This window comes from Mustelus asterias, chromosome 3 (genome assembly GCF_964213995.1).
Source record: "Mustelus asterias chromosome 3, sMusAst1.hap1.1, whole genome shotgun sequence".
Lineage (NCBI taxonomy): Eukaryota > Metazoa > Chordata > Chondrichthyes > Carcharhiniformes > Triakidae > Mustelus > Mustelus asterias.
Genome location: NC_135803.1, coordinates 22,972,706 through 22,999,751, shown reverse-complemented (window position 1 = coordinate 22,999,751; position 27,046 = coordinate 22,972,706). Strand labels below are relative to the sequence as shown.

At 45.6% G+C, this 27,046-nt stretch overlaps 1 protein-coding gene across 1 annotated transcript in view; it reads left to right on the top strand.

Moving 5' to 3' along the window:
• The window catches only part of LOC144487994 (uncharacterized), a 116,316-nt gene that overhangs the window by 55,096 nt on the left and 34,174 nt on the right, over positions 1 to 27,046 (top strand). Inside the window, exons 23-29 of the mRNA XM_078206018.1 lie at positions 1,823 to 1,912; positions 3,155 to 3,289; positions 5,540 to 5,638; positions 7,847 to 7,936; positions 9,117 to 9,256; positions 10,797 to 10,923; positions 13,430 to 13,510. Coding sequence (XP_078062144.1) covers positions 1,823 to 1,912; positions 3,155 to 3,289; positions 5,540 to 5,638; positions 7,847 to 7,936; positions 9,117 to 9,256; positions 10,797 to 10,923; positions 13,430 to 13,510 — 762 coding nt within the window. The remainder of the gene's footprint in view (positions 1 to 1,822; positions 1,913 to 3,154; positions 3,290 to 5,539; positions 5,639 to 7,846; positions 7,937 to 9,116; positions 9,257 to 10,796; positions 10,924 to 13,429; positions 13,511 to 27,046) is intronic.

The following is a 27,046-nucleotide window of genomic DNA, read 5'->3' as shown; positions in this document are numbered from 1 at the left end:
AAACCCTGCTGCCGGGTGCATTAATTGACTGGATGTCTGACGTAGCTTAGGAAAAATGTAGCCATCTGTTTTTGAAATTTCAATAGGCTCCATTGTCAAAAAGCTGGGATGGTCTATTATGACAGCTGAGCCCATTATGAATGATTTGTTAAGTTTCAAGATGTCCGGAACCACTTATCTCAGCAGGAGGCTCTGTTCACACTTAGATTGTGTTTTGAGAAGTTATTAAAGGATGACTGTCTTTGATGTGGTTAGTGAAATAGATGTTTGTTTATTTTTACAACAGATTGACTACTTTTTCAGTTTGGTGTGTTTGAATGAGTCTAGATTGTTAGAATTTTCTAAATGTCCATCCTGAGTTCAGTCCATAATGGATACTGGGTGAGTGACTATGGAGGACACATGGAGTTGGGGGAAATGGCATGGGAGATATGAAAGGGTATGGGGTGGATGGTGAGTGGTGAAGGTCTGAGGCCCTAACATTCAGCTTTAATACTAGATCCATGCGAAGGTGGACATTCTAGCCCGGGGAAAAAGTATGGTGGGTGAGGGCCCATCTAAAGGAAACAGATCCACCAATTCTGGAGATCTCTTGATTCTACCTTCCTGTCTCCTCCATGAAAATCCAGCCCATAAAGTAGTGATGTTCAAACTCATTGTAAAAACTGTTGTAAAAATATGATATTGGAGTGAGGAAGGGTTATTCGACCCATCTCATTCACTCAGTTGTTCAGATATATTTAAAGAACATACTCTGATCATTTTCACATTCCTGCTAATGTCAAGCACGTATACTTCAATCCTTGTTGAAACAGAAACCTATTCACTGAGTAATCCATTGCTTCGGTCATATCTGATTTGCTACACTTAAGTCAAGGAATAGAATATTGAGCTGATGTACAATAATTATCCAATGCAACACTGCCTGTCTTCCATTACCATTGAAGATGAATTTCTAGCCAACTGGGTCTCATGACCATTTTCTATTCCTGAGAAACAAATCTTATTTTGCCTTGTCAGGAGTTTGCACGAAAATGTTAGTAACAATTAATTTATGAAGAGTCCTTCTTATAAATAAATAATCATGTTTATCCTTAACAAATAGTAATTTTAAATGAAGCTTTCAACTAGAGTTTGTTGTGAAGTCTTCACTTAGTGTCAGAGGCTGTAAACAGCTATTGTTTGATCTGTTTATATATAGTAATATTATGGGTAGAAAAGAATGTTTAAAGATCACCAAATATAGACGTGTTTGAAGGAATGGATACTGATACAAGTGCAAACAAATTAGTAAAATATTCACCAGAGGTCATTAAAAGGGATTGTAAGTAAGCACATTTAAAAAAATTATTATAGAAAATTAACTGAACGAATAATCAAAGCCACTAAAACATACTGGGCGGCACAGTGGCACAGTGGTTAGCACTGCTGCCCCACAGCGCCAGGGATCGGGTTCGATTCCCGGCTTGAGTCACTATCTGTGTGGAGTTTGCACATTCTCCCCTTGTCTGCATGGGTTTCATCTGGGTGCTCCGGTTTCCTCCCATCGTCCAAAGTGCGGGTTAGGTGGATTGGCCATGTTAAATTGCCCCGAAGTTTCAGGGGGACCAGCAAGGGTAAATGCATGGGGATAGGGCCTGGGTGGGATTGTGGTTGGTGCAGACTCGATGGGCCGAATGGCCTCCTTCTGCACTGTAGGATTCTATCATTCTGAATCCTTGTGACATTTCACTCAGAGAAGTTTTAAATTTTAGTTTTTATTCTTTGCCAAATAAATATTTCCAGGTCTTGTCTGATAATGTTTTGTTAAATCTTCAAACAGGTCCAAAAGGTGAACCTGGTGTTATGGGAGAGCCAGGAGGTGCAGGATTAACTGGTGCACGAGGATTTCAAGGCCCCAGAGGGGACAAAGGTAAAACGCAGCATAGTACATGGGTGCAGGAACAAAAAAGAAATATTTGCCGTTAGGTTTTACCTTACTCCATGATCAAAATGTCTCAGCTTTGTAAATGTTTTTAGTTAGGCAAATTGTAATTAGGTTGAGAAATCTAATTTACTGGTTCAAATTTGTATCTCAAAGCAGTGATCCTGTGTGGCTCGGGATATTTAAATCCAATACAGTGATATTTAATTTGTGTGTGGCATTTTGATTTTTGTCAATCTTATTTTTTGTACTCATTACAAATTTATTAACTTCTAAATGTTATGAATATAATCCAAGATAGCTGTCAGTAAATTGATAATAGAGCAATCTATTATGATAAACATAAATACCCTGAACTCCTACACATGTACTGGCCTGAACTGCTACACATGAATTGGCCTGAACTCCTATACATGAACTGATAACCTATTGAAGGGAACATCAGAGACAAGCTGCTTATCTTCTCTCCTTCTCACTCTAGAATATGGTGCAGAGAGAATGAAAGGAGGTGACAGTAATGTTTTTCTGTAACCAGCTACTAGAATGTGTTATCAACTGAAAGAGAAAATGCTGGAGAATCTGAGCAGGTCTGGCAGCATCTGCAAGGAGAGAAAAGAGCTGACGTTTCGAGTCCAGATGACCCTTTGTCAAAGTTGACAAAGGGTCATCTGGACTCGAAACGTCAGCTCTTTTCTCTCCATACGGATGCTGCCAGACCTGCTGAGATGCTCCAGCATTTTCTCTTTTAGTTTCAGATTCCAGCATCCACGCCAATTTGCTTTTATCCTGTGTTATGAACTAGGTTGCCTCTCCCTCCAAATTTCTCTCACTCTCTGTAGATAAGTACCATTCCTCTACCCAGCTAATGCCCATTGAGATAGTATGACTGAGATAGCAAAAATACCATATGAAAATCGCAGGCAAGACCTTCTTCCCGTATTCTGTTGAATCACAAACATATTGCAATGCATACTCTTCACTGAGCATGCAACCTGACAGAATGGGGTGGGAAAAAAAGCATCCTTTTAGTTCAAGGTTCTTGATTCAGAGCTGCAGTTCATTCACAAATCAATAATAGCTGTGTACACAGAGACTGGTATGGACACTCAAACTTCAACATTTTACGTTTCAAGCCTTTCCGATTAAAAAAAAACTCCAAGGAAATATTGCTGGTGAGAATAATAAGTCACGTGCCTTTCTTTCTCTGTTTTTCTTGCTGTTTTAATGCAGGTTCTAAAGGTCAGACTGGACTAAAGGGCAAACAAGGTGCGACTGGAATGGCAGGTCAAAAAGGTGAAAAAGGAATGAAAGCAGCTGCGTGTAATATGACAGTGAAAGGTGTATTGGGAGACCCTGGGCTACCAGGTAAATCACTGCACTCTTCAAACTTTTCAAAATTTACAATAAATGTAGATGAAGTAGAAATGGTTGAAAGCTTCAAGTTTTTAGGTGTCCAGATCACCAACAACCTGTCCTGATCCCCCCATGCCGACACTATAGTTAAGAAAGCCCACCAACGCTTCTACTTTCTCAGAAGACTAAGGAAATTTGGCATGTCCGCTATGACTCTCACCAACCTTTACAGATGCACCATAGAAAGCATTCTCTCTGATTGTATCACAGCTTGGTACAGCTCCTGCTCTGCTCAAGACCGCAAGAAACTATGAAAGATCGTGAATGAAGCCCAGTCCATCACGCAAACCAGCCTCCCATCCATTGACTTTGTCTACACTTCCCGCTGCCTCGGCAAAAGCAGCCAGCATATTTAAGGATCCCACGCACCCTAGACATTCTCTCTTCCACCTTCTTCTGTTGGGAAAAAGATACAAAAGTCTGAGGTCATGTACCAACCGACTCAAGAACAGCTTCTTCCCTGCTGCTGTCAGACTTTTGAATGGACTTACCTTGCATTAAGTTGATCTTTCTCCACACTCTAGCTATGACTGTAACACTACATTCTGCACTCTCTCGTTTCCTTCTCTATGAACGGTACGTTTTGTCTGTATAGCGCGCAAGAAACAATACTTTTCACTGTCTACTAATACATGTGACAATAATAAATCAAATCAAATCAGAAACAAAATATGAAGAAGTTGTATATTATCCACAATAAATCAAGTTGCCTAAAGATTACATTAGACATATCTCTTAGTGGCAACCTCCTGCTCTTAGCAATTAAGTCCAGGATACCATCATTAAAGAAAATTGAGATATCATACAGATGATGCCGGATTTAGTGCTCAAATTCAAACGACCTGACATGAGTGGCACCATGGCACAGTGGTTAGCACCGCTGCCTCACAGCACCAGGGACCCGGGTTCGATTTTGGATTGAGTCACTGTGCAGTGTCTGCACATTCTCCCCGTGTCTGCGTGGGTTTCCTTTGGGTGCTCTGGTTTCCTCCCACAGTCTGAAAGATGTGCTGGTTAGGTCATTGGCCCTGCTAAATTCTCCCTCTGTACCTGAACAGGCGCTGGAGTGTGGCGATTCGGGGATTTTCACACTAACTTCCTTGCAGTGTTAATGTAAGCCTACTTGTGACACTAACAAATAAACTAAAAAAATATCTTTCTAACTGAAAACTTCTTTACAGCTGTGCACAAGGTTTAAGAATCTAGAAGAGGATTAGGGTTTGTGGCATTTCACTGTCTGCATGTTGCACTTTGCAGCAGCTTCTCCAGAAACAAATATTCAAGATGAAACTTTTACCCAGTGATTTCATCACTCGGACATTAGGACTAGTTTCAAAATGCACGATGGTTTTATTATCCTGGGAGTGGGCATCGCCGGCAAGGCCAAGATTTGTTGCCCATCCCTCATTGCCCTTGAGAAGGTGCTTGAACAGCTGCAGTGAACAACAGCAAGTCAGCAGTCCTGTCAATGAAGCTAAACTTTGGGAGATATATAAAAGCAGGCTGCCAATTTTCTCTCACCGTTTTTCACGATCATACAAAGTCAACGTTGCTCCCAGGCTGCCTACGTCTCTGCACTGAATGAAGCAAATGGACAGATGAGCTATCCCTGGGGCCTAATTTCTTCACTGCCTAAAGGCCAGCATTATCACCAGCACTAGGAAAGATCCGGGAGTTTGATCTGTGTGATCCTGGCTGTGAATGTACTTGCCAGACAAAGAAAGAGATTGGAAAACAAATGAGTTTTAAAATGGGGTGCTCCAAAAAAGATGAGGAGTTGAAAGTGATGTTGTTAAAATTGCAAGAGTAACATAACTATAACATCTCCTCCCAAAAGAGAAAATGCCGGAAAATCTCAGCAGGTCTGGCAGCATCTGCAAGGAGAGAAAAGAGCTGACATTTCGAGTCCAGATGACCCTTTGACTAAAGCAGCTTTGACAAAGGGTCATCTGGACTCGAAACCAAAAACTAAAATTGCAATGGCTTTTCTTCCTCTTCCTATCCTTACACAGTTACCCCGGTCTGTCTTTGTGACCTCAGTACAAAGCTGCTTTGACAAAGGGTCATCTGGACTCGAAACGTCAGCTCTTTCCTCTCCTTACAGATGCTGCCAGACCTGCTGGGATTTTCCAGCATTTTCTCTTTTGGTTTCAGATTCCAGCATCTGCAGTAATTTGCGTTTATATAACATCTCCTCACCAGGTTTGAGAGGAACGACAGGAACAAAAGGTGAGATTGGTTCCAGTAATGAACCAGGATACAAAGGCAAAGACGGAGTGCCAGGGCCTTCAGGTCCACCAGGTACTGAGATTTAAGTACAATTAAGCATTACAAGTTTATCGCCAAATTATAGCATAATCTTGTTATAATGTATTGCTTTTAACCTGTATGGGACTCTATCTGGGCTGAGTCTCCTACAACTGAAGATAGGATGAACTCCTTTGTAGTAGGCTGTGGACAGACTAACAGCCCCACTGCCCATGAATCTCTGTTGGGGGTTGCTGGCTGATGACTGCAGCAACATGAGAATTCCCTTCTACTCTAAGCAGTAACCTTCCATTAGCGACTGGACTTTCTCTCTATTTATTTCTCCTGTTTCCTTCCCCCTCTCAGATTCATTGGGAAAATGAAGTGGGGTTGCTTGTTTTATACTAAAACTAGCCTCACTCTGCAGCTAAACCAGTTTAAGATACTAAGCTGCTTGAAGTAGCAGGATATAAATTGTGCAACCAACTATTTAGAGATAACTCATTGGGCAGAACTTAATCCAGGCATCCAGGGGTAGGCGGGGGGTGGTCTCGCCTGCCAGTTAGAATGTCAGTGAGGGCCTCCTTTGGAGAAAGCCAGCCGTATTAAGTGTAATTTAGGCTCTTAAATGGGCAGCAGTGGTTCCTTCCCAGGTGGCAACAAGGATCTTGCAGGAGGAAATTCTGCCCCCCACCACCAGAGCTGCCAGCCAGCAGGTCCTCATTGCCATCAGCGCCACTTGAAGAAATGGTGGTAATGCAACCACCAGACAGCATTACGGGACAGAACCGGTGGAATTTTACGAGGTTTTTTCTACGTGTTCAGCTAATCTGAAAATGGGAGAGTTCCAGATCCATTTTTTGGGTGTTGTTTACACGCCCAATCTTATGCACTCTGTCTTTGAAATTTTGGACTAGTCTGTTTCTGGCCAGAGAGGCTGTGGGCAGGGCTTAACTTGCCAGACAGCCGGCAGAGGGAGGTATTGCACATGTGCAGATCTCTGATGCTGCATGTGTGCATTATCAGTAGCAGGGGTCTCCAGGGAGAGGGCTGTCTGGCCCCTGCTACTGCAGGCAGCTTCAAGTAGCTCCCACACCCCCCCCCCCCGCCCCGCAATCGCGGGGGCCTGCGGCCCGAGATGCAGCCACCGTTGCCCAGACCGATCACGGCCCCCGTTCCCTCCCCACTGATCACATGCAAAGTGGCAGCGGGCCTCCTCTTCCCCCATCGGCCTGCCCCCTGGCACGACCCCACAGGCACCCCGTTGGCACCGACTGGTGGGCATTGCCCAGGTGCCCAATGTGCATTGACCAGGTGCAAGGCTGGCATTCCTCAGGTGCCAGGGTGGCACTGCCAGTCTGGCACTGCTTAAGGGGCACCCCCGCCTTGCACTCGGCCTCCCCGGCGCTCTTCAAAGGCCTCTGGTTCCACCGGTGAGCCCAACACAACTGTTCCCAGTTCATGGGGAGCAGGTGTTTTCCTCAAAGGGGAGAGCCTCTCCCGGCAATGCCATAAAGGCAAGCGAGCTTGGACGATTGAGCGCCGGGCTTGCTAAACACATTGAAATCAACATTTAAATAAATTTAAATAAATTAATCAGCCTCTCCCCCATTTCCGGGGAGAGGCTGACCGTGCCAGAAATCCGGGTGTCGTAAAATTGCAACAGGCATGAAAACGGGTGCCATTCACACTAGCCGCTTTACGCCTGATTTTATGACATTTTGCCGCCGCAAAATGGGCATTAAGAGGTCATAAAATTCCGTCCACAGCGTGAGAGGAAGGATGATGGTTGCTGGGTCATTGGCTTTGTTTGCAGGGGGCTTCAAAGAAAATGGCTGTCAGCAAGTGGGCTCTCAGCATTAGTTACCCACTTGAGGGCCTCAATTGGCATCAGGGTAGAACGCCATCCCCCAGCCTTCCTGCAATCAGGACAGCAGTGGGAAGGCAGCATGATCCCCCTCCAGCATCATCTGGCCAATTATATATCCCCGGCCTCCAAACTCGCCTCAGGGGAGGACATTAAATTCTGCCCATTGTGTGTAAATATAAGGCGCCTGTGCTCCTTGATGCTTGTCTCTGGTTCCATTTATAGATTTGAATCTAGCCCATCATCAAACCAGCTTTCCCAAAGTGTTGCAATATTGTAATTGGCTTTGTAGTCCCCCTTGAGAGAGGAAGAAGCAATCAGTCTTCTGTTGCTGTACGATTAGTCCTGGAAAGTTGTAAAATTTCTAATTGTCTTCTATGTTTTTTTCCAAACAGGTCCACCAGGAGATCCAGGTTTAACAGGGAAACCGGGCAATGAGGGGCCTCCTGGCCTTCAAGGATCTATAGGTCCAATGGGCCTGCCAGGTAGGTTCAAATCTTGGCACATGAGATTGGAGCAGGGTAAGTTTCTGAAATGTATATAATGAGTCAAACAAATATGAGTTTATTTCAGAAATGAGGATTAGACTGAATTGACCAAGAGTTACATAAATTGGATTTTCAATCTGAAATGTAAATGATCTTGGATGTGAATATGGAAGAAGTTTAGGCTGAACAGTAAGTATAATTGTAATGGGAGTAAGCGCTAGACTTCTGTTAAACTATAATAAGCAAAATACTGGTGGTCAGCAGGATAGTGGTCAAGCTGTGTAGAACTTAGAATCATAGAAACCCTACAGTGCAGAAAGAGGCCATTTGGCCCATCGAGTCTGCACCGACCACAATCCCACCCAGGCCCTATCCCCATATCCCTACATATTTACCCGCTAATCCCTCTAACCTACGCATCTCAGGACACTAAGGGGCAATTTTAGCATGGCCAATCAACCTAACCCGCACATCTTTGGACTGTGGGAGGAAACCGGAGCACCCGGAGGAAACCCACGCAGACACGAGGAGAATGTGCAAACTCCACACAGACAGCGACCCGAGCCAGGAATCGAACCCAGGTCCCTGGAGCTGTGAAGCAGCAGTGCTAACCACTGTGCTACCGTGCCGCCCCCTTGTGATTACATGTCATTAAAATGTGGTACCCAGATGAAGCTGGATGTGTAATAATAGCACCTGATGGTGCTATGTAGGATGGTGAGGTAGTGGGAAGTACAATTGGGTGGCACGGTGGCACAGTGGCACAGTTGCCTCACAGCACCAGGGACCTGGGTTCGATTCCCAGCATGGGCTACTGTCTGTGTGGAATCTGCACATTCTCCCCCTGTCTGCATGGGTTTCCTCCAGGTGCTCCGGTTTCCTCCCACAGTCTGAAAGATGTGCATTGGCCATGCTAAATTCTCCCTCAGTGTACCCGAACAGGCGCCAGAATGTGGCGACTGTGGGGATCTTCACAGTAACTTCATTGCTGTGTTAATGTAAGCCTACTTGTGACACTAATAAATAAAATAAACAGAACTGTAATGGGTATATAATTGAACATTTGAATGCGTGATACTGATTTCTGATTAGCAGTGTGTGGCGTTGATCTCTGTATTGGATACTATATACTGTACTATAAAGTATTGTGACTTGTTTTTTCTGATGATTTTATCAGGTGATAAAGGAGAGAAAGGGTTCTCAGGAACACCAGGGTCTCCAGCTTTACCAGGTTCTAATGGTGCTACCGGTCCAAAGGGAGAGAAAGGAGAACCAAGTGAAGTAACCTATGGCAACCCAGGGCATCCTGGAGAAAAGGTAGATTAATATTCATGTGTGAGTTTAAATAATTCAGCAAAATGTCATTATCCTTTCATGAAATAATTCATATCATGAACCCAAAAATAGATTGAAATGTAAAATACTTTGGATGCTGGACATCTACACACACGCATGCATGCACGCACACGCTCACACATACACACATACATATACACACACATACATATACACACACATACATATACACACGCACATATACACACACCAGTCAAAAGGCCGCAAAGTGAAACCAGAAATAAAATCTGAAAATGCTGGCAATTCTCAGCAGGTCTAAAGTTTAACGTTTATTTATTAGTGTCACAAGTAGGCTTCCATTAAATAAAAGCAAATTACTCCGGATGCTGGAATCCGAAACCAAAAGAGAAAATGCTGGAAAATCTCAGCAGATCTGGCAGCATCTGTAAAGACGCCGGCGTTGGACTGGGGTAAACACAGTAAGAGTTTTAACAACACCAGGTTAAAGTCCAACAGGTTTATTTGGTAGCAAATGCCATTAGCTTTCGGAGCACTGCTCCTTCGTCAGGTGGAGTGGAAATGGACTTGCAGAATCTCACTGGCTGTCCTATCTGGAGACAATACACATCTCTTTAACCTGTGCTTAATGCTCCCTCCACTCACATTGTCTATAGCTTTAAGACCTGGTTGGCTGTAGAGATTCGCATTCTAATCAGTATTCTGTAACTTGATTTTGTGTCTCTGTGCCCTGTTTGAGTGCAGATTTCCACTCCATCTGACGAAGGAGCAGCGCTCCGAAAGCTAATGGCATTTGCTACCAAATAAACCTGTTGGACTTTAACCTGGTGTTGTTAAAACTCTTACAGCATCTGTAAAGACAGAAAAGAGCTGATGACCCTTTGTCAACACTGCAATGAAATTACTGAGAAATCCCCTAGTCGCCACACTCCAGTTCATGTTTGGGTACACTGAGGGAGAATTTAGCATGGCCAATTCACCTAACCTGCACATCTTTCGGACTGTGGGAAGAAACCGCAACATCCAGAGGAAACCCATGCAGATAGATACAGGGAGAACATGCAGACGCTGCACAGACAGTGACCCAAACTGGGAATTGAACCCGGATCCCTGATGCTGTGAGGCAGCAGTGCTAACCACTGTGCCACCTGGCAGCACAGTGGTCTGACAGCAACTGTGCAGGAAGAAACATAATTAGTTCAACAGTGCTGCTGTTTTTTAAATAGAAAAAAATACATTTTAGGAATCTGGACTCCAAGGTCAGTGTTCCTGTATCTCAGAGCGTACAGTTTTCCATTCAGCAATGAATGGATGAAAAAACTATGCAGCTCATGAATCATGTACAAGGGCATCAGGGACCACATTCCCAAGAAATGGTCAAATTTCTGCAGCAGGAACAATGATTTGTAAAGTTTATCCCACTAGCTTAGAAGCTATCTTGTGCTTTAATTGAAACTACTTTCATCCTATCAGGTACTCCGAACTTGTATTGACAGTACCAGGTCTCAAAGCAAAATATTAATTTGATCCCCATGTATTTTAGGGTAATCAAAGTCCTTCAGCCCCCAGAGGATCACCAGGTACTCCTGGGTCTCGAGGTAAACCAGGTACTGATGGGCCTAGTGGGCCTCCTGGTGAAAAAGGTGACCAAGGCCAATCTGGTTGTGCAGGTATTTTGTTTCTAACTTCTTCAGACCATCTCCAAAAGTCAAATGGGGGTGGGAAGGGGGGGTTGGGCAGCTGAATTAGTCAAAGCACAAATGACAAGCTCTGCGGCTGAGATTGTGATTCATTGTCCCTGCTTATTCTTTTCAACCTTCCTACCTCCTTCAATACCATTGATGTTTCATCCTCATCTGACATCTTTCCTCAGCAGTTCCTCTTTAAGGCACTGTGGTTCTCTAAACTCATTGATATTTGTACTGACACCAGCCATATGTATCCACTCCTACTCACATATTCACCTTTGATGTACCCCAGACTCTATCTTTGGTTCTCTCCACTCATCATGCAAAAGTTGTCCCTTGGTGGTATCATGTTTTAGGAAGACCAGGACCCATATGTATATACCTTGTATACATTTGACTTTACTGTCTCCTCTGTTGACCCCAGAACAACTGTTCACCTCTGCGAATGCTTCAGGTCTTGGACAAATTAAAATCTATTTCCAAGCTTAAGTCATCTTTTTCCTGCTCCTGTTTGTTCATGAAAGCTTATTTTTTTATTTCCAATTACCTCTTTAACTGCCAGTTTACAGTAGGTTTGATTATACAGAACTGTGACACGTTGTGTGATCCAGAAATTCAGTTTCCTTCCCTACATGTATCATATAGTCCCAGGGCAATACGGCAGGGCTTCCTCAGGGTAGTGTTTCTAGGCCCAACTGTCTTCAGCTGCTTCATCAATAACCTTCCCTCACACATATGGTCAGAAATGGGGATTTGACTGATGATTGTACAATGTTCGACACCATTCCTGACTCTTATGATACTGAAGTATTCCATGTACAAATGCAGCAAGATCTGAACAATATCCAGGCTTAGATTGACAAGTGACAAGTAACCTTTGCCCCACACAAATGACAGGCAATGTCCTCCAACAAGAGAAGATCTAATGATCGCCTCTTGACATTCAATGGCATTACTATAACTGAATCCCCTACTATCAACACCCTGGAGGTTACTGCTGACCAGAAGCTGAACTGGAATAACCATATAAATACTGTGGTTACAAGAGCACGTCAGAATCTAGGAATCCTGCAGCGAGTAACTCTCCAAAACCTGTCCACTATCTACAAGGCGCTAGTCAAGAGTGTGGTGGAATATCCCCCACTTGCCTGGATGAGTGCAGTTCCAATAACACTCAAGAAACTCAACACCATCCAGAACAAAACAGCCCACTTGTTTGGCATCTACAAGTGTGTGCCACCTACAAGATGCTCTGCAGGAACTCACCAAGCCTTTATAGGCAGCACCTTCCAAACCCATGACCACTACCATCTAGAAGGATAAAGGTAGCTGACACATAGGAACACCACCGACAGGACATTCTCCTCCAAGCCACTGACCACCTTGATTTGGAAATATATCGCCATTCCTTCACTGTTGCTAGGTCAAAATCCTAGAACTCCCTCCCTGCCAACACTGTGCTTGTACCTACACCACATGGACTGCAGCGGTTCAAGAAGGCAGTTCACCACCACCTTCTCAAGGATAATTAGAGATGGACCTTAAATGCTGGCCGAGCCAGTGATGGCCTCATCCCAATAATTATTTTTTTTTAATTAACCTAATTTTGGCTTTACCTTTCACTCATTGCTGCTAAAACGCTAATCCATACTTTTTATCTCCTCAAAGCTCAACTTCTCTAATTCTGTCCAAGTTGACCACTCTCCTTCCACCCTCCAAAGATTGCAATATCCATGACCTTATTCTCTCCATTCCCATTACTTCCATTATTTACAGGCTTCACCGATCCCTCCAAATCAATTTCCAGATTTCCACCATCTCACCCCTTCATCCTACCTCAGGCAATTTCCTTTGGCCTTGTCCTCTGCTACAACACTGACTCTTTTGACATGGATGTACTCCTTTTTACCATTGTCTTTTTTCCATTATTACTTGCTGCTTATTCTGCCCACTAGGCATCTAAGATAAAAGCAAATTGTTGCGGATGCTTTTGTCTTAAAACAAAATCAGAAAATGCTGGAAAATCTCAGCAGGTCCGACAGCATCTGTGGAGAGAGAACAGAGCTAACATTTTGAGTCTGGATGGCCCCCTCCAGACTTGAAAAGTTGGCTCTGTTCTTTCTTAACGGCTGCTATGAGACCGGCTGAGATTTTCCAGCATTTTCTGTTTTCGCACGAGGCATCTATCCTCTGGAGCACCCTCACAAAAGACATCACACGTAACTATTCAACTCTGTGTAACTTCCTTTGCATTTCTTTGTATCATTCAGCCACATTTCCGAGTTATCAACTCTTCGCTCCCACTCTGGGTCTGTTGCTCTCTCTGCTCTGTCAAGTGTTCTGCAATTTCTTTCGAATTAAATGATGGTCGTACAGATACATGTTGTTGTAGATAATGTGTCAGAAATTGTTCAGCAGGATTGTACAAAATATCAGTGTCGTTCAGCTTCTTTTTATTTATGATGCCTTTACTGGTGTTATCATGTAGGTTCTGCAGGCCCTCAAGGCAGTAAAGGACTGGATGGGAAACCAGGTTTACGAGGAGGTCCAGGTGTCCCAGGCACTCCAGGTAGGATTCAGCTATTCCGTTAACTAAAGCCTACTCTGACGAGGAAATTCTGGGGAGCTGGCATTACCTGGTCAGAGATGTGGTGAAAACACCATTAACATGCACTAATCGACTTTCCACCACACTTCCAACAAAGCAACATCAATGGAGAGGGGGAATTTCCAAAGCATTTCCCACCTTTTCAAATTATTTACATATCTAAGCCCCAGTTCTTTCTGTTTAATGATGGGTTACTTTGCACTGTTCCATAATCTAAGTAAAGGTTATTGGTCTTGGAATTATTTAAACAATTCAGTGTCTCCCCAATAGAGATCTGAGTAAGAGGAGAGTGCATGAAGAATTCCACCACAGAGGTCATTTCGTCTGATTAGCAAACCCTTGCATAAAGTAGTAATTACACTCATTGTTATGGAGAGAATTTTTATTAATCACATTGTTAATTCTGGTCATTTACAATAAGAATAACAGTGAGCCGATCAGTGCTCACTTTTATATTGGAAGAGGTCTGACAATGACTTCTATAGTCTGCACATGGGCAAATAAAGGTGGAAATCGAGAAATGGCTGTCTTGGATATATAGTTTCTCCACTGGAATGCTGCAGTGTTCCTCCACTGTATCCCCAGTCAGTGGAAGTATTGTTTCAGAGCCCCAGTGGCCTATTCTGTCACTTTTCATGTGGCAGCATGGTTCTCATTAAATGCATGCTGCCCACGTGTGCGTAGGTTGCGCACTGGAGTCATGTGTAACGTTACCAAATGTTGTGGGAAAACTGTGCGGCCAAATGCGCCATCTAAAATGGCGATTTGCAAAGCACTCTGGGACAATTGGACAAGAACTAAAATGACAGGCTGCAGTTTAAAGACAGAGACAAACAGGCTGCAACCCTGACGAGTGAATAAACAGGATATGGGTCATCTCCAGGATGAAAGGGACTTTCTGGTCACACTGGGTTGTTTCATCTCCAGGAAGAAAGAGACTTTCTGGTCACACTGGGTTGTTTACCAGGCATAAGAGCACTGTGATCCCTTATTTAGGAGGGAGGTATGTGGCCTATGTGCCTCCAGCACCTACAGACATGGCCGTTGGGGACACAGCCAGGGATCGGTGTGGCAGCACCTGATTGGACTCTTATCGATCAGGGTGATCAAGTCCTGATCGATTGAATGGGGTATAAAGGGTGCTGCGCAACCAGGAATCTCGCTGTCTCTCTGACCCCATGAACGGGCTACAACAATGGTGAACATCGCCAGCGACGACCGGCACGAGGAGAGCCACCACACCCGAGAAGGAAGAAAGGAAGACCAGAGCCAGAGTGCCAGACCAGAGCAAAGAACCAGACTACACAGACGACTACCGAGAACAGCACACAGATAAAGGCCAATATCTGTTTGGGTACTTGCCAGTCACGCAAAGTTAAGTTAAGGTCTTATATTGGACTTGAATTCTAGTATTTTCCTGTAAGATAGCTTATCGCTAGTTGGGTGGGTGATTATTGATTGTGTGGGTTTAAATAAATATTGGTTGTACTAATAAGACGAATACTCTTAGTTATTTGTCCACCGTATGAGGGTTAAAACGAACTGTGTGGCAGATGAGAGGCAACATTGGCGTCCCTGGGTGGGCTCGATAAGAAGTAACTTTATTGCTCCGAAGAATCTATGTTGTGGGTTATTTAAAACTCAGAGCCGACAGGTGTAAACTCCTTATTGGACAAATAACTGCTTTCGGGAAATTGTTTATTGTGCATGCATTGTTACTAACAAGGAGGATACGGTAAACTCTGTAGGTTTGTATTAAGACCGGAACATAGCCCAAAGCTATACCCGCACTCCGATTGACTCCCTACCCCTTGTCGTTAAATATAGAATGGCAGGAAACAGCACAGAGACAAAGAAGTGTCCCATATGGGAAAAAGAATCAGGGAATATATTAAGAAGAAAGGGTGGCCCCTATGGACAGAATCTTGTGCCAATACTGAGACGGGACCGGGATCCCTAGGGCAGAAGTATTGGGATGATCTAAGGAAAGTTCAGGGAAAACGGGCAAACAAATATGAGAAACAGATTGCTATTGTGGGCTGCTTAGGACAGCTGCTAGGAACAGAAAAGGAATTAAACACAGTTCATAAGGAACTGGAGGAATCGAAGCAGGCACAGGGGGAAAAGGAGGAGGAGATTAAGAAACTAAAGGAACAACAGCAGGAGAGGATAGAACAGATAAGAGCCGAAAAGGACAGAGAGGTGGATGAATTAAAGAGAACCAACCAGGCAAATTTATTACATCTGGGCAATTTTCAAACCCAGTATGAGAGAGCCTACCAAGACACCCAGCGCGCTGTCTTGGCCAAAGGTGAAGCCGAGCGGGCAGTAGCACGATTGGAAGATAAGTGCACCGATCTGCAGGCGGCAATAAAAGCGCTACATCAAGTCAGTCAAGAACAGAGACAGGCAACTGCTGACCACTCCAAATGCCAGTGAGAAATTTCACGGCTGGAATCCCTATTATCGGTTCAGAAGCGATTTATGTGCATCTTCGGGACAGTAGAGGAAGAGGAGATAGAGAATGCGGATTGGGGAGAGTTAGAGTGCTAGACTTTACGTTATGCAAACCGAGGAGTGGGGACCACCACCATCTTTCCCGGGGAAGTCATACCCACTGCGCCCCCAGATTCACCTCCAGTACCGATGCACCCAGTGACGACTGAACGTCGGACATGAGAGGCTCAGGACCCAGCTGTTACATACACGACCCCATTTACGGTGGCACAATTGGCTGAGATCACAAATAAAATCACAACCTTTGAGCCATCGGCTGACCCATACAGTTTCTTTGAGGATGTTAGGCAGACGAAGATAATGCATGGGCTAGATGAAAGGGAAGAGGTGAAGCTGATAGTCATGTGCTTGAGCAAGTCTGTACGGTCTGCCCTGCCAGCCCCTCAAAATGTTGGGGAATTAAGGAAGCGATATTGCCCGCGGTAGGGTTTAATAAAGGGGATCCTGTAGATGGGTTAAATAAATGTAGACAGAGGAAAGGGGAACATCCGACTGCCTTTGCTGGTTGTTTATGGATCCACTTCACAGGAGTATATGGGGAATTAGATCAGGCTAGATTGAATGAAGCTGATTCATCCAAATGGGCTTGGACATTAGTGTCGCACACCACAGAGGAAGGCAAGAAAGCCTGCGCTAATTTTGACCCCGCAGAAACCACACACAATGAAGCATGGGTTCTTAGGCGCTTAGCTCGAGCCTGGGAACAGGGAGTCCAGGGAGCCCCAACGTCACGGTCAGAAAGGGAGGCGAGAATGATTCCGATGAGGGCTAGCCAGGGTCCAGTATGGAGAAACAAAGGTAGAGGGGATCACCAACGCCAGAGAGGTACAGCTCCACCTTACACAGCAGCCCCGGGGAGAGATAGAGGGACATGTTTTAATTGTGGGCAGTCTGGACACTTCGCCCGAGATTGTAGGAGACCCCCGCCACCATATACACTGTCCCCGAGACTACCAGGACCACCGGCTCCACCAGTTAGGCCAGCTCCTAGGTACAAGAGAGAACACCGCCCACCACCGATGGAAGGTCCCGGTCACCCCATGCATACCATAAGCACGAGCCCATCACTGTATCCAACTGTTCCCGCCTGTGGAACCCTAGATTGACGGTGCCCGGCTTCTCCAACCTGGATCTGTAGCGCCAGGTGGGATAGCGTAGGGAGACCCCTAGTTAACGGTGAGGTAAGAGGCCACCTCGTAGAATTCCTTTGGGATACTGGAGGCTCCCGAACTACCCTGAATGTATCAAAATTAAAAACAGACATCCCTTGGACAACTACGGGCACAATTACACTTAGTGGATTCACAGGACACATGCAGGTCCGCCTAGGTAACATGGTGTGTTTAACCTCCAGTAGTGTTAGTCGACCTTCCCCCAAACACTGAGCACATCCTTGGGTCCGATTACATGAATAAATATAATCTTTCATTCGATCCAGCTAATCGATTTATTTGGCGGATGGCTACGATTAGCGGAGCGTCATTAATCATTCCAGTCGGGACATATGCTAATAGGGTTAGCACAATAGGGGAATTCTGGTTTGAAACCTTAACGATTAGCAGCGATCCAGCCATCAGGGAGGTGCTTCAAAGAAACAATGGGGTGTTTGCACGGCATAAACATGATTGTGGCCAGATACCTGGGGAGGTGTTAATTGAAGGGCCGGATCCATTACCACAGAGACAATACGGTTTCCCCAGACAGGCAGAGGGGGAGGTGGCCAAAGTAATTGATAGTCTATTACAGCAGGGGGTGTTGAGACGAGTGGCATCCACAAATAATGCGCCGATATGGCCCGTGAAAAAGGTAGATGGATCATGGAGATTAACGGTCGACTACCGGGAATTAAATAAGGTTACCCCGCTCACGGCCCCCACAGTAGCCATAAGCCCCGTCACCATGAGGAGACAGGGAGCCCAGGCAAAGTTTTTCACGGTGCTAGATATTAGTAACGGCTTCTGGTCCATCCCTTTAAATCGGTCTTGCCAGTACAAGTTTGTCTTTACATAGAACATAGAACATAGAAAGTCACAGCACAAACAGGCCCTTCGGCCCACAAGTTGCGCCGATCACATCCCCACCTCTAGGCCTATCTATAGCCCTCAATCCCATTAAATCCCATGTACTCATCCAGAAGTCTCTTAAAAGACCCCAACGAGTTTGCCTCCACCACCACCGACGTCAGCCGATTCCACTCACCCACCACCCTCTGAGTGAAAAACTTACCCCTGACATCCCCCCTGTACCTACCCCCCAGCACCTTAAACCTGTGTCCTCTCGTAGCAACCATTTCAGCCCTTGGAAATAGCCTCTGAGAGTCCACCCTATCCAGACCCCTCAACATCTTGTAAACCTCTATCAGGTCACCTCTCATCCTTCGTCTCTCCAGGGAGAAGAGACCAAGCTCCCTCAACCTATCCTCATAAGGCATGCCCCCCAATCCAGGCAACATCCTTGTAAATCTCCTCTGCACCCTTTCAATGGCTTCAACATCTTTCCTGTAATGAGGTGACCAGAACTGCGCGCAGTACTCCAAGTGGGGTCTAACCAGGGTCCTATAAAGCTGCAGCATTATCTCCCGACTCCTAAACTCAATCCCTCGATTAATGAAGGCTAGTACGCCATACGCCTTCTTGACCGCATCCTCCACCTGCGAGGCCGATTTAAGAGTCCTATGGACCCGGACCCCAAGGTCCTTCTGATCCTCTACACTGCTAAGAATGGTACCCTTCATTTTATACTGCTGCTCCATCCCATTGGATCTGCCAAAATGGATCACTACACACTTATCCGGGTTGAAGTCCATCTGCCACTTCTCCGCCCAGTCTTGCATTCTATCTATGTCTCGCTGCAACTTCTGACATCCCTCCAAACTATCCACAACACCACCTACCTTGGTGTCGTCAGCAAACTTACCAACCCATCCCTCCACTTCCTCATCCAGGTCATTTACCTTCCAGGGACAGCAATACACTTGGACTTGCCGACCACAGGGTTTCCATAATTCCCCGTCCATCTTTCACAGGCGACTAGCTACCGGACTAGCTAGTTTTCCTGACCCGAATGCTTGGTCCAATATGTAGATGATTTATTGTTACAGACTAACACCAAAGAGGAGCATATAACATTGCTGGATGAATTACTCGCACTGCTCCACTCATTAGGCTGCAAGGTTGACCCGAAAAAGACCCAAATTTTGCAACCCAAGGTTATATACCTCGGTACAGTGATTACCCATGGGAAGAGGGAGATTGAACAGAAAAGGATAGACTCCATAGTGCACCTTCCACTGCCCCGAGATGTGAGTGCCCTATAATCTTTCCTAGGTCTAGTAGGGTATTGTCGGAACCATATAGACGGCTTCGCCACTAAGGCAGCCCCACTTTCCGAATTGCTAAAGAAAAACACAACCTGGAAGTGGACTGTGCAGCACACAGCTGCAGTAACCGATTTAAAGCACACCCTCGCCACAGCGCCAGCCTTACTAGTCCCTGACCCAGATCTACCACACGCCTTAGAAGTTGCAGCCACCGACCTCACACTGTTAGCAGTATTATCACAAGAAAGACATGGTAGACCAGGCCCAGTAGCCTATGCCTCACGAGTATTAGACCCAGTCGAACGGGGCTTCTCCGGGTGTGAATGACACCTGCTCGCGGTATTTTGGGCCGTGCAGCATTTTGCCGATATCACCGGACTGAACCCAATAACCTTCCTCACTGAACACACCCCAACCCAGATTCTGCTGGACGGCCACGTTAAAGACGGCTCAGTAAGCCAGGCCCGTGCTGCCCGTTGGACATGACTACTGCAGGGTAGGGACATCACTAAAGTGAACCAAGGTACCCACGTTCCTAGCAGATAATTTAAATTATGGGGGAGATCCACATGAGTGTCAGGTTATAGCCACAAAGGACTCCACTGGTCCGTTTATCCCGAAACAAACAGGGGAGACGATCCGGGACAAAACAAACAGCCACCCAACGGACAGACTCAGCCTTGAGAATTTATGTAGACGGTTCATCCACCATAGAGAATGGGACCAGAATCACAGGATGTGGCATTTATGTAGAAAATCAACAGGGACAGCCACTAATAAGCTCACTCTCAAACTACCCAGCCATTTGAGTGCTCAAGCTGCCGAACTAGCAGCCACCCAGACCTATTCCCAACCCCTGCCAACATACACTCCGATAGTATGTACGCGTGCAACAGCCTGACTGAGTTCCTACCGTTATGGGGAGCCAGAGGCTTCGTATCTTCGGACGGAAAGCCCCTACCGTCAGCCCCCTTATTAAAATACATTCTGCAGGCCACCGAAGGGCGCATATATGGAATCATTAAGGTTAGAAGCCACCACAGGATCTCCCCACCTGGTAACTGTAAGGCTGATGCACTCGCCAAAGCCGGTGCTCGCACGGGACAGTTTTGGCAACCACCTGCAGGAGAGCGAGTAAACGCTGTGACCATTTGCCAAACTAATATAGCCGACCTGGTCCAGGCGCAGCGCACTGACAGTTCCCTAAAACAAATTTTAGAAGGAGTCTACCCAGGCCCATATGAGAAATGGAAGGACAAAATACAGATCCAGGATGGTCTGATATTAAAGGCAGGCACGTACATAGTCCCTACCCAGGACAGAAATCAGCTCATCGACCAGCACCATGATGGACATGGCCATCTAAGCATAGAGACAACAACTGAGCGATTAAAAGAATTATGTTGGTGGCCTGAACTGCACGATGACGTTGCCCATTATATCAACAATTGTTTAATTTGTGCCCAGAACAACCCCGATAGGTCTGCCAGAAAAGCAGAGCTAAGACACACACGCCCAGTCAAAGGCCCCTGGACAAATCTCCAAATTGATTATATCGGCCCACTACCGCCATGTAGGAATGGATTTAAATACGTCCTGGTAATAATAGACACTTTCACCAAATGGGTCGAGGCATTCCCCACTAGATCCAATACAGCTAAGGCCACCGCAAAGATATTAGCCCAGCAGGTGTTTACACGATGGGGTCTTCCCCGCAGCATAGAGTCCGACCAAGGGACACATTTCACTGGGCGGGTGATGCAGAACATTATGGCTATGTTCGGCATCAAGCAGAAATTCCATATCGCCTCCCATCCACAGTCCAGTGGCATCGTCGAGCGCATGAACCGAACACTAAAAGGGATCATTAGAAAGACGGCGCAGCAAAACAACACAACATGGGATACAGCACTTCCCTTTGCCCTCATGATGGTACGCAACACCGTTTCCAGTTCTACTGGATTCACCCCCCACACATTAATGACTGGCCGACCTATGAGGGGAGCTGAATATTTATTGGGGTTTGATTTAACTGAGCCTGCTATCACAGCGCTCACCCACGAGAAAGCCACCCAGCAGATAACCGAAAACATTAAAGCAGCCCAGTTCGCCGCGGCTGTCCGATTAGGAGTTAAAAGGAAACAGAGCAAGGCATATTTCAATAAAAGAGTACACCCGGTAGAATATCCAATTGGCCAGCAGGTGATGATTTCCCTCTACAACCTCAGTTCTTTCCTGTCCCCGAGATACGCAGGTCCGCACACCGTCACCGACAAAATAAGCCCCTCAGTGTATAAAGTCCTAATCGCCAACAGGAAAACTGGTTGGTTTCACGTTAATCAACTGAAAGCTCACGGGGCTCAGAGTAATCACTTCCACCATCTCTCATTAGCAATGGGGGAGGAGGACACTAGACGACCGGAATGGCCTCATCCGAGAAATGTAATTCCTCAGACACCTTCTCATCCACTTTCAGGTTCAGACCAAACCCTTACCCCGACCACACTACAGCCCAGAGCCTCGTCCACACTTGAAGTGCCCCTAGGGGTACTGATCGACCCAGGCATAACAGGAGACTTGCACACCCTGGAGGACTGGCGCAACTCGCCAGATATCTGCCCTCGCAGCATTATGGATTCTCCCATAGACATAAACCTTAACAGCCCCAGACCCAACAGTGAGGTCCTGACTAAACGACACCGGGTTATTTTGATGGGGACACCCGACGCTGCATCCCCCACATGGATAAGGGACCAGACACATAGATTAATTAGACTGGGACACAAGGATGAAGGACCCCTGAACCCTGATTCAAACGTAGATCCACAGTGCAGTCCAACAAACAAACACGGGTATGGAAACCAGGTGAGGAAATAATGATGGAGCCCCATAAGACAAATGATTCAGAAGATGAGTCTCTGTTGGGCCATTGGTTAACGAACATATTGAATGAAGGAATCTAAGGTGATCCAAATGATGACCTTCAACCTACAACACAGACCAATGCAAGGTACAAGAATCTCTGATGGAAGCACCCACTCTCAAGCAGTCGTATACTGCTAGTACGATTAACCAGGTTGATTATATAATTCGATGCCAGCTCTTTCGTCACCTTTCTTTAGTAAAGACAACACTAAGCCAATTATACAAATCATTGAGGCAGCTGTGCTAAATTTTAAAATCTTCAGGGCAACTGAGCTGCATTTTCAACAGGAATTGAAACCAAACTCTTACAGTACGAAAGCCTGGGACAATATGCAGCTGCTCTTAACCCCGCTCCTTAGCATTCCAAGTGACACTAAGAATTTATTTCCAGTGGTCTAATGACAAGAAGATCCATCTCTTTACCCCTAATGTTAAAGGGACACATTTTCGACTCTTAGAGGCACTTGTGCTAAATTTTACATGCGGCCCGCCTTCAAACTCCAACGCACTCATAGAACAGACACCTCGTCAGGTCATTACAGACCGACTCCAGTGCAATTCGAATCCCTATAGTTAATAGTGGCTGTTGCTCGACTAAAACTGGCCGCCTTGATTTTGTTGGCCAGTTAAGTAAGCTCTTTTCTGACAACCCCACAACTCGTCTATTCATCGATCTGAACAAAATTGCTCCGTAGTGCTCCACAATTAGGATTAAAAAACTACGACATGCAAGTGACACTTGATATACCTGGGTCCTCCTGACCACACCACTGTCAAATAAGTGTCCAAGGATAGGGAAAAAAGGGGGAGCATGGACAGTTTAAATATATGTATATACATCAAATATTGGAGGTGATAATAGCAGAAATTACATTGATCTCCTCAGGACAGCGACGGACAACGACAGAGATGCAACCTACGATCTACCTCATCGGACTCATCATCGGGATAAGCACACAGGACATTCCAAGCAAGATGAACTTGTGGTATCCCGGTTATTTATGGTTTGCCCCACCTGACGCAGGAGAATGTGAGGAGGGTGTGTTATGGGTGCACCCCGAGAAGAGTATAATGTTTGGGTGTAACAACCAGCGGCTGGTATACAAAAAACCAAATGGCAGTTCGACTGAATGTTATCTGAGTGTCACCGTAGCAGGGGATTGGTGGGGATTTTCAAATAATGGGTACCCCGAAATTGGATGTCTGGCCAATAGCCCAGAAAAAGGATTAGAGCTCGGGCAGCGGTGCCCCGAGACACTCAGAGGGGAACGTTGCCTTGTATGGCATAAGAACTGGGCTGAAGCCAACCCCAGACTCATCCCACTCGATTTGTCCTGAAGCCAGCCCAGGACCACAGAACGGATTGATACTAAAACACACAGGGAAAATCTTGTATGACAACATCCACCACGAATTGGTACCTGTGGTGGTGGATATTGCTGGGGCCCAACTGCCAGAGTGGTGCTCTCCCCAACTTAAGAGATTATACCTCCACTTAACTTGCAGACTGTTAGGACGGAAGGTAGGAGTGGATGAAAGACAGGAAAGATCCAAGAGGGAGTTAGTCAATGACATGGCCACAGCATATGGGACAGGGGTAGCAACCATCAACGCCCTTGATTTAGCTGACCTGGACAATAAACTTAGGGTTCTGACCCAACAGGTTAAACAGACACTAAATTCTATCAATGAGGACAATCAGCAGGATGCTGAAGGGGAACTGACGGGGAACACAGCCAACAGCCACATGGTAGCTGTATTGGAAGGACACGCCAAGACAATCAAATTATCAGGGGAAAATTAGAGGATGATGACGGACAACAGAACCGGCCTTTATGTAGTGCATATGGACAGTGAATGATAGAACAACTAAGGGAAAACCTTGAGCAGGTACGCAGTGGACAGGTTCCATCTTGAATTAGTGACGAACAGATGGAACACCTATTTACGGGTAAGAAATACCCCGAGTTATCTGGCTGCCAGATGCGATGGTTGACCAAAGTCTGGTTCAACGACGACTGCAAAGGGACTCCAGGGAAAGCCCTGGGAATGATATTAGGGCTCTCCATAATCACTGGCGACCGGGTCGGACTGAGGGTCTTTGAAGTGGAGAATATAGGGACTATCCATGAGGATATCTGGATAGGGCACGACGACACTTTACCATATGCAGTGGAGAAAGAAGAGAGGCTCATAGGCACTACTCTGGACAGATGTCAGCAAGCTGACGAAATAATCGCATGCCCGTACCCAGTTTACTTAAATGAGCATGCGCTGTGTGGCTTCAGAACAAACACTAGCCTAAATTGCTCAGTAGAAGCTCGTAGCCTGGACACAGACATAACGATCAAGGGTAGTATCGACATGCTGTGCTTGGATGAAGTCATTAGGTTACATTTTAGCTTCATTTGAAGCAATTTTTATAAGTGCCATCTCGGCCTTTTGGCTAAGCTGCAAATGAGATCAAGCCTTGGAGGAGGAGCTATGCCTACTCCAATCAGCTTGGATCATGTAGATCAAGCCCAAGGCAGGAGGTGAGAGCCCTGTCTTGTCAGCTTGGATCGGGAATGTCTCAACCTGTTGAGACTCTGAATTGGACTTGATTTGATTGAATTGGAATAAAAATACAAGGGAGCAGGGAGATACTGTCTCATCACCTCCCTGAAACAGTATCAGTATGGCGCGACACATTGTAATATTACTAACACTACATTCTGTATCAAACCAGACATACCAGCCAGAGTGGGCCTCATTCAACTAATAGACATCCATAAGAGGGAGAGGGTAGATTTGAATGCCACTGACGAGCTCCGACAGACTCTAGGGGAGTACCATGAGAAATATGACACAAGCCTAAACCTCCTGCCGGAGGAATTGAACCTGATTCGGGCAAAATTGGCTACAGCCCACAGAACCTTCACCAAAGTAGTACAGCAGACCCAAGAGGTAAAAAGGAGGATTAAGGAAGTTAAAGTCACCTCTTGGTGGGATGACCTTTGGAACTGGGGCCCAAACATCCAAATCCATCCAATTGTCCGCATAATGTCACACCTGGCAATAGTACTGATTTTGTTCACCCTGGTGTATCTAATCATCCTCACAGTCCAATTCAGCCGATGGAAAAGAGGATCACCCAGAGGCAGAATGTAGGGTCCGTCCTTGAACCATGGTCTCCTCTAATTCAGTAGAACAATGTTTACAGGAAGCCTGCCATTTTACGATTTGTACTAATGAGCCATTGGAAATTCTACTACCAAAATGTGCCTCAGATCTGCGAATACTTTATTCTAATGTTTGTTTGAATGTTGGTTTATAATTAGTTTATTATAATAATGGTGTTTGGAATACCTGATTGTCTGCATTTGTGGGTAACTAGCTTATTGTAATAACGGGGCTTAGAATATGTGGTTGTTTGTATTTGTAGAATGTTGTTGTCTGTAGCTTCTGGAATATGTTGTAGGAATGTATTATCACTGCGCATGCCAATGCCTGGACCTTGCTTGACTGTTGAGTGACTGGGGAATTCCTGACAGATACTGGTCCTGAGTTTGTGATCCAGCATGCTTCGCATTCAGGATCAAAGGGGGGACTTCCACCACAGAGGTCATTTCATCTGATTAGCAAACCCTTGCATAAAGTAGTAATTACACTCATTGTTATGGAGAGAATTTTTATTAATCACATTGTTAATTCTGGTCATTTACAATAAGAATAACAGCGAGCCGATCAGTGCTCACTTTTATATTGGAAGAGGTCTGACAATGACTTCTATAGTCTGCACATGGGCAAATAAAGGTGGAAATCAAGAAATGGCTGTCTTGGATATACAGTTTCTCCACTGGAATGCTGCAGTGTTCCTCCACTGTATCCCCAGTCAGTGGAAGTATTGTTTCAGAGCCCCAGTGGCCTACTCTGTCACTTTTCATGTGGCAGCATGGTTCTCATTAAATGCATGCTGCCCACGTGTGCGTAGGTTGCGCACTGGAGTCATGTGTAACGTTACCAAATGTTGTGGGAAAATTGTGTGGCCGAACGGGCTATCTAAAATGGCGATTTGAAAAGCACTCTGGGACAATTGGACAAGAACTAAAACGACAGGCTGCAGTCTAAAGACAGAGACAAACAGGCTGCAATCCTGACGAGTGAATAAACAGGATATGGGTCATCTCCAGGATGAAAGGGACTTTCTGGTCACACTGGGTTGTTTACCAGACGTAAGGGCACCATGACCCCTTATTTAGGAGGGAGGTATGTGGCCTCTGTGCCTCCAGCACCTACAGACATGACCGTTGGGGACACATCCAGGGATCGGTGTGGCAACACCTGACTGGACTCTTATCGATCAGGGTGATCAAGTCCTGGTCGATTGATTGGCAATGGCCAAAAGGGGCGTGAAACCCAACAGGGTATAAAGGGTGCTGCACAACAAGGAATCTCTCTCTCTCTCTGACCTCATGAACGGGCTACAACAATGGTGAACATCGCCAGCGACGACCAGCTCGAGGAGAGCCACCACACCCGAGAAGGAAGGAAAGAAGACCAGAGCCAGAGCGCCAGACCAGAGCAAAGAACCAGACTACGCAGACGACTACCGAGACCAGCGCACAGATAAAGGCCAATATCTGCTTGGGTACTTGCCAGTCACGCAAAGTTAAGTTAAGGTCTTATATTGGACTTGAATTCTAGTATTTTTCTGTAAGATAACTTATCGTTGGTTGGGTGAGTGATTATTGATT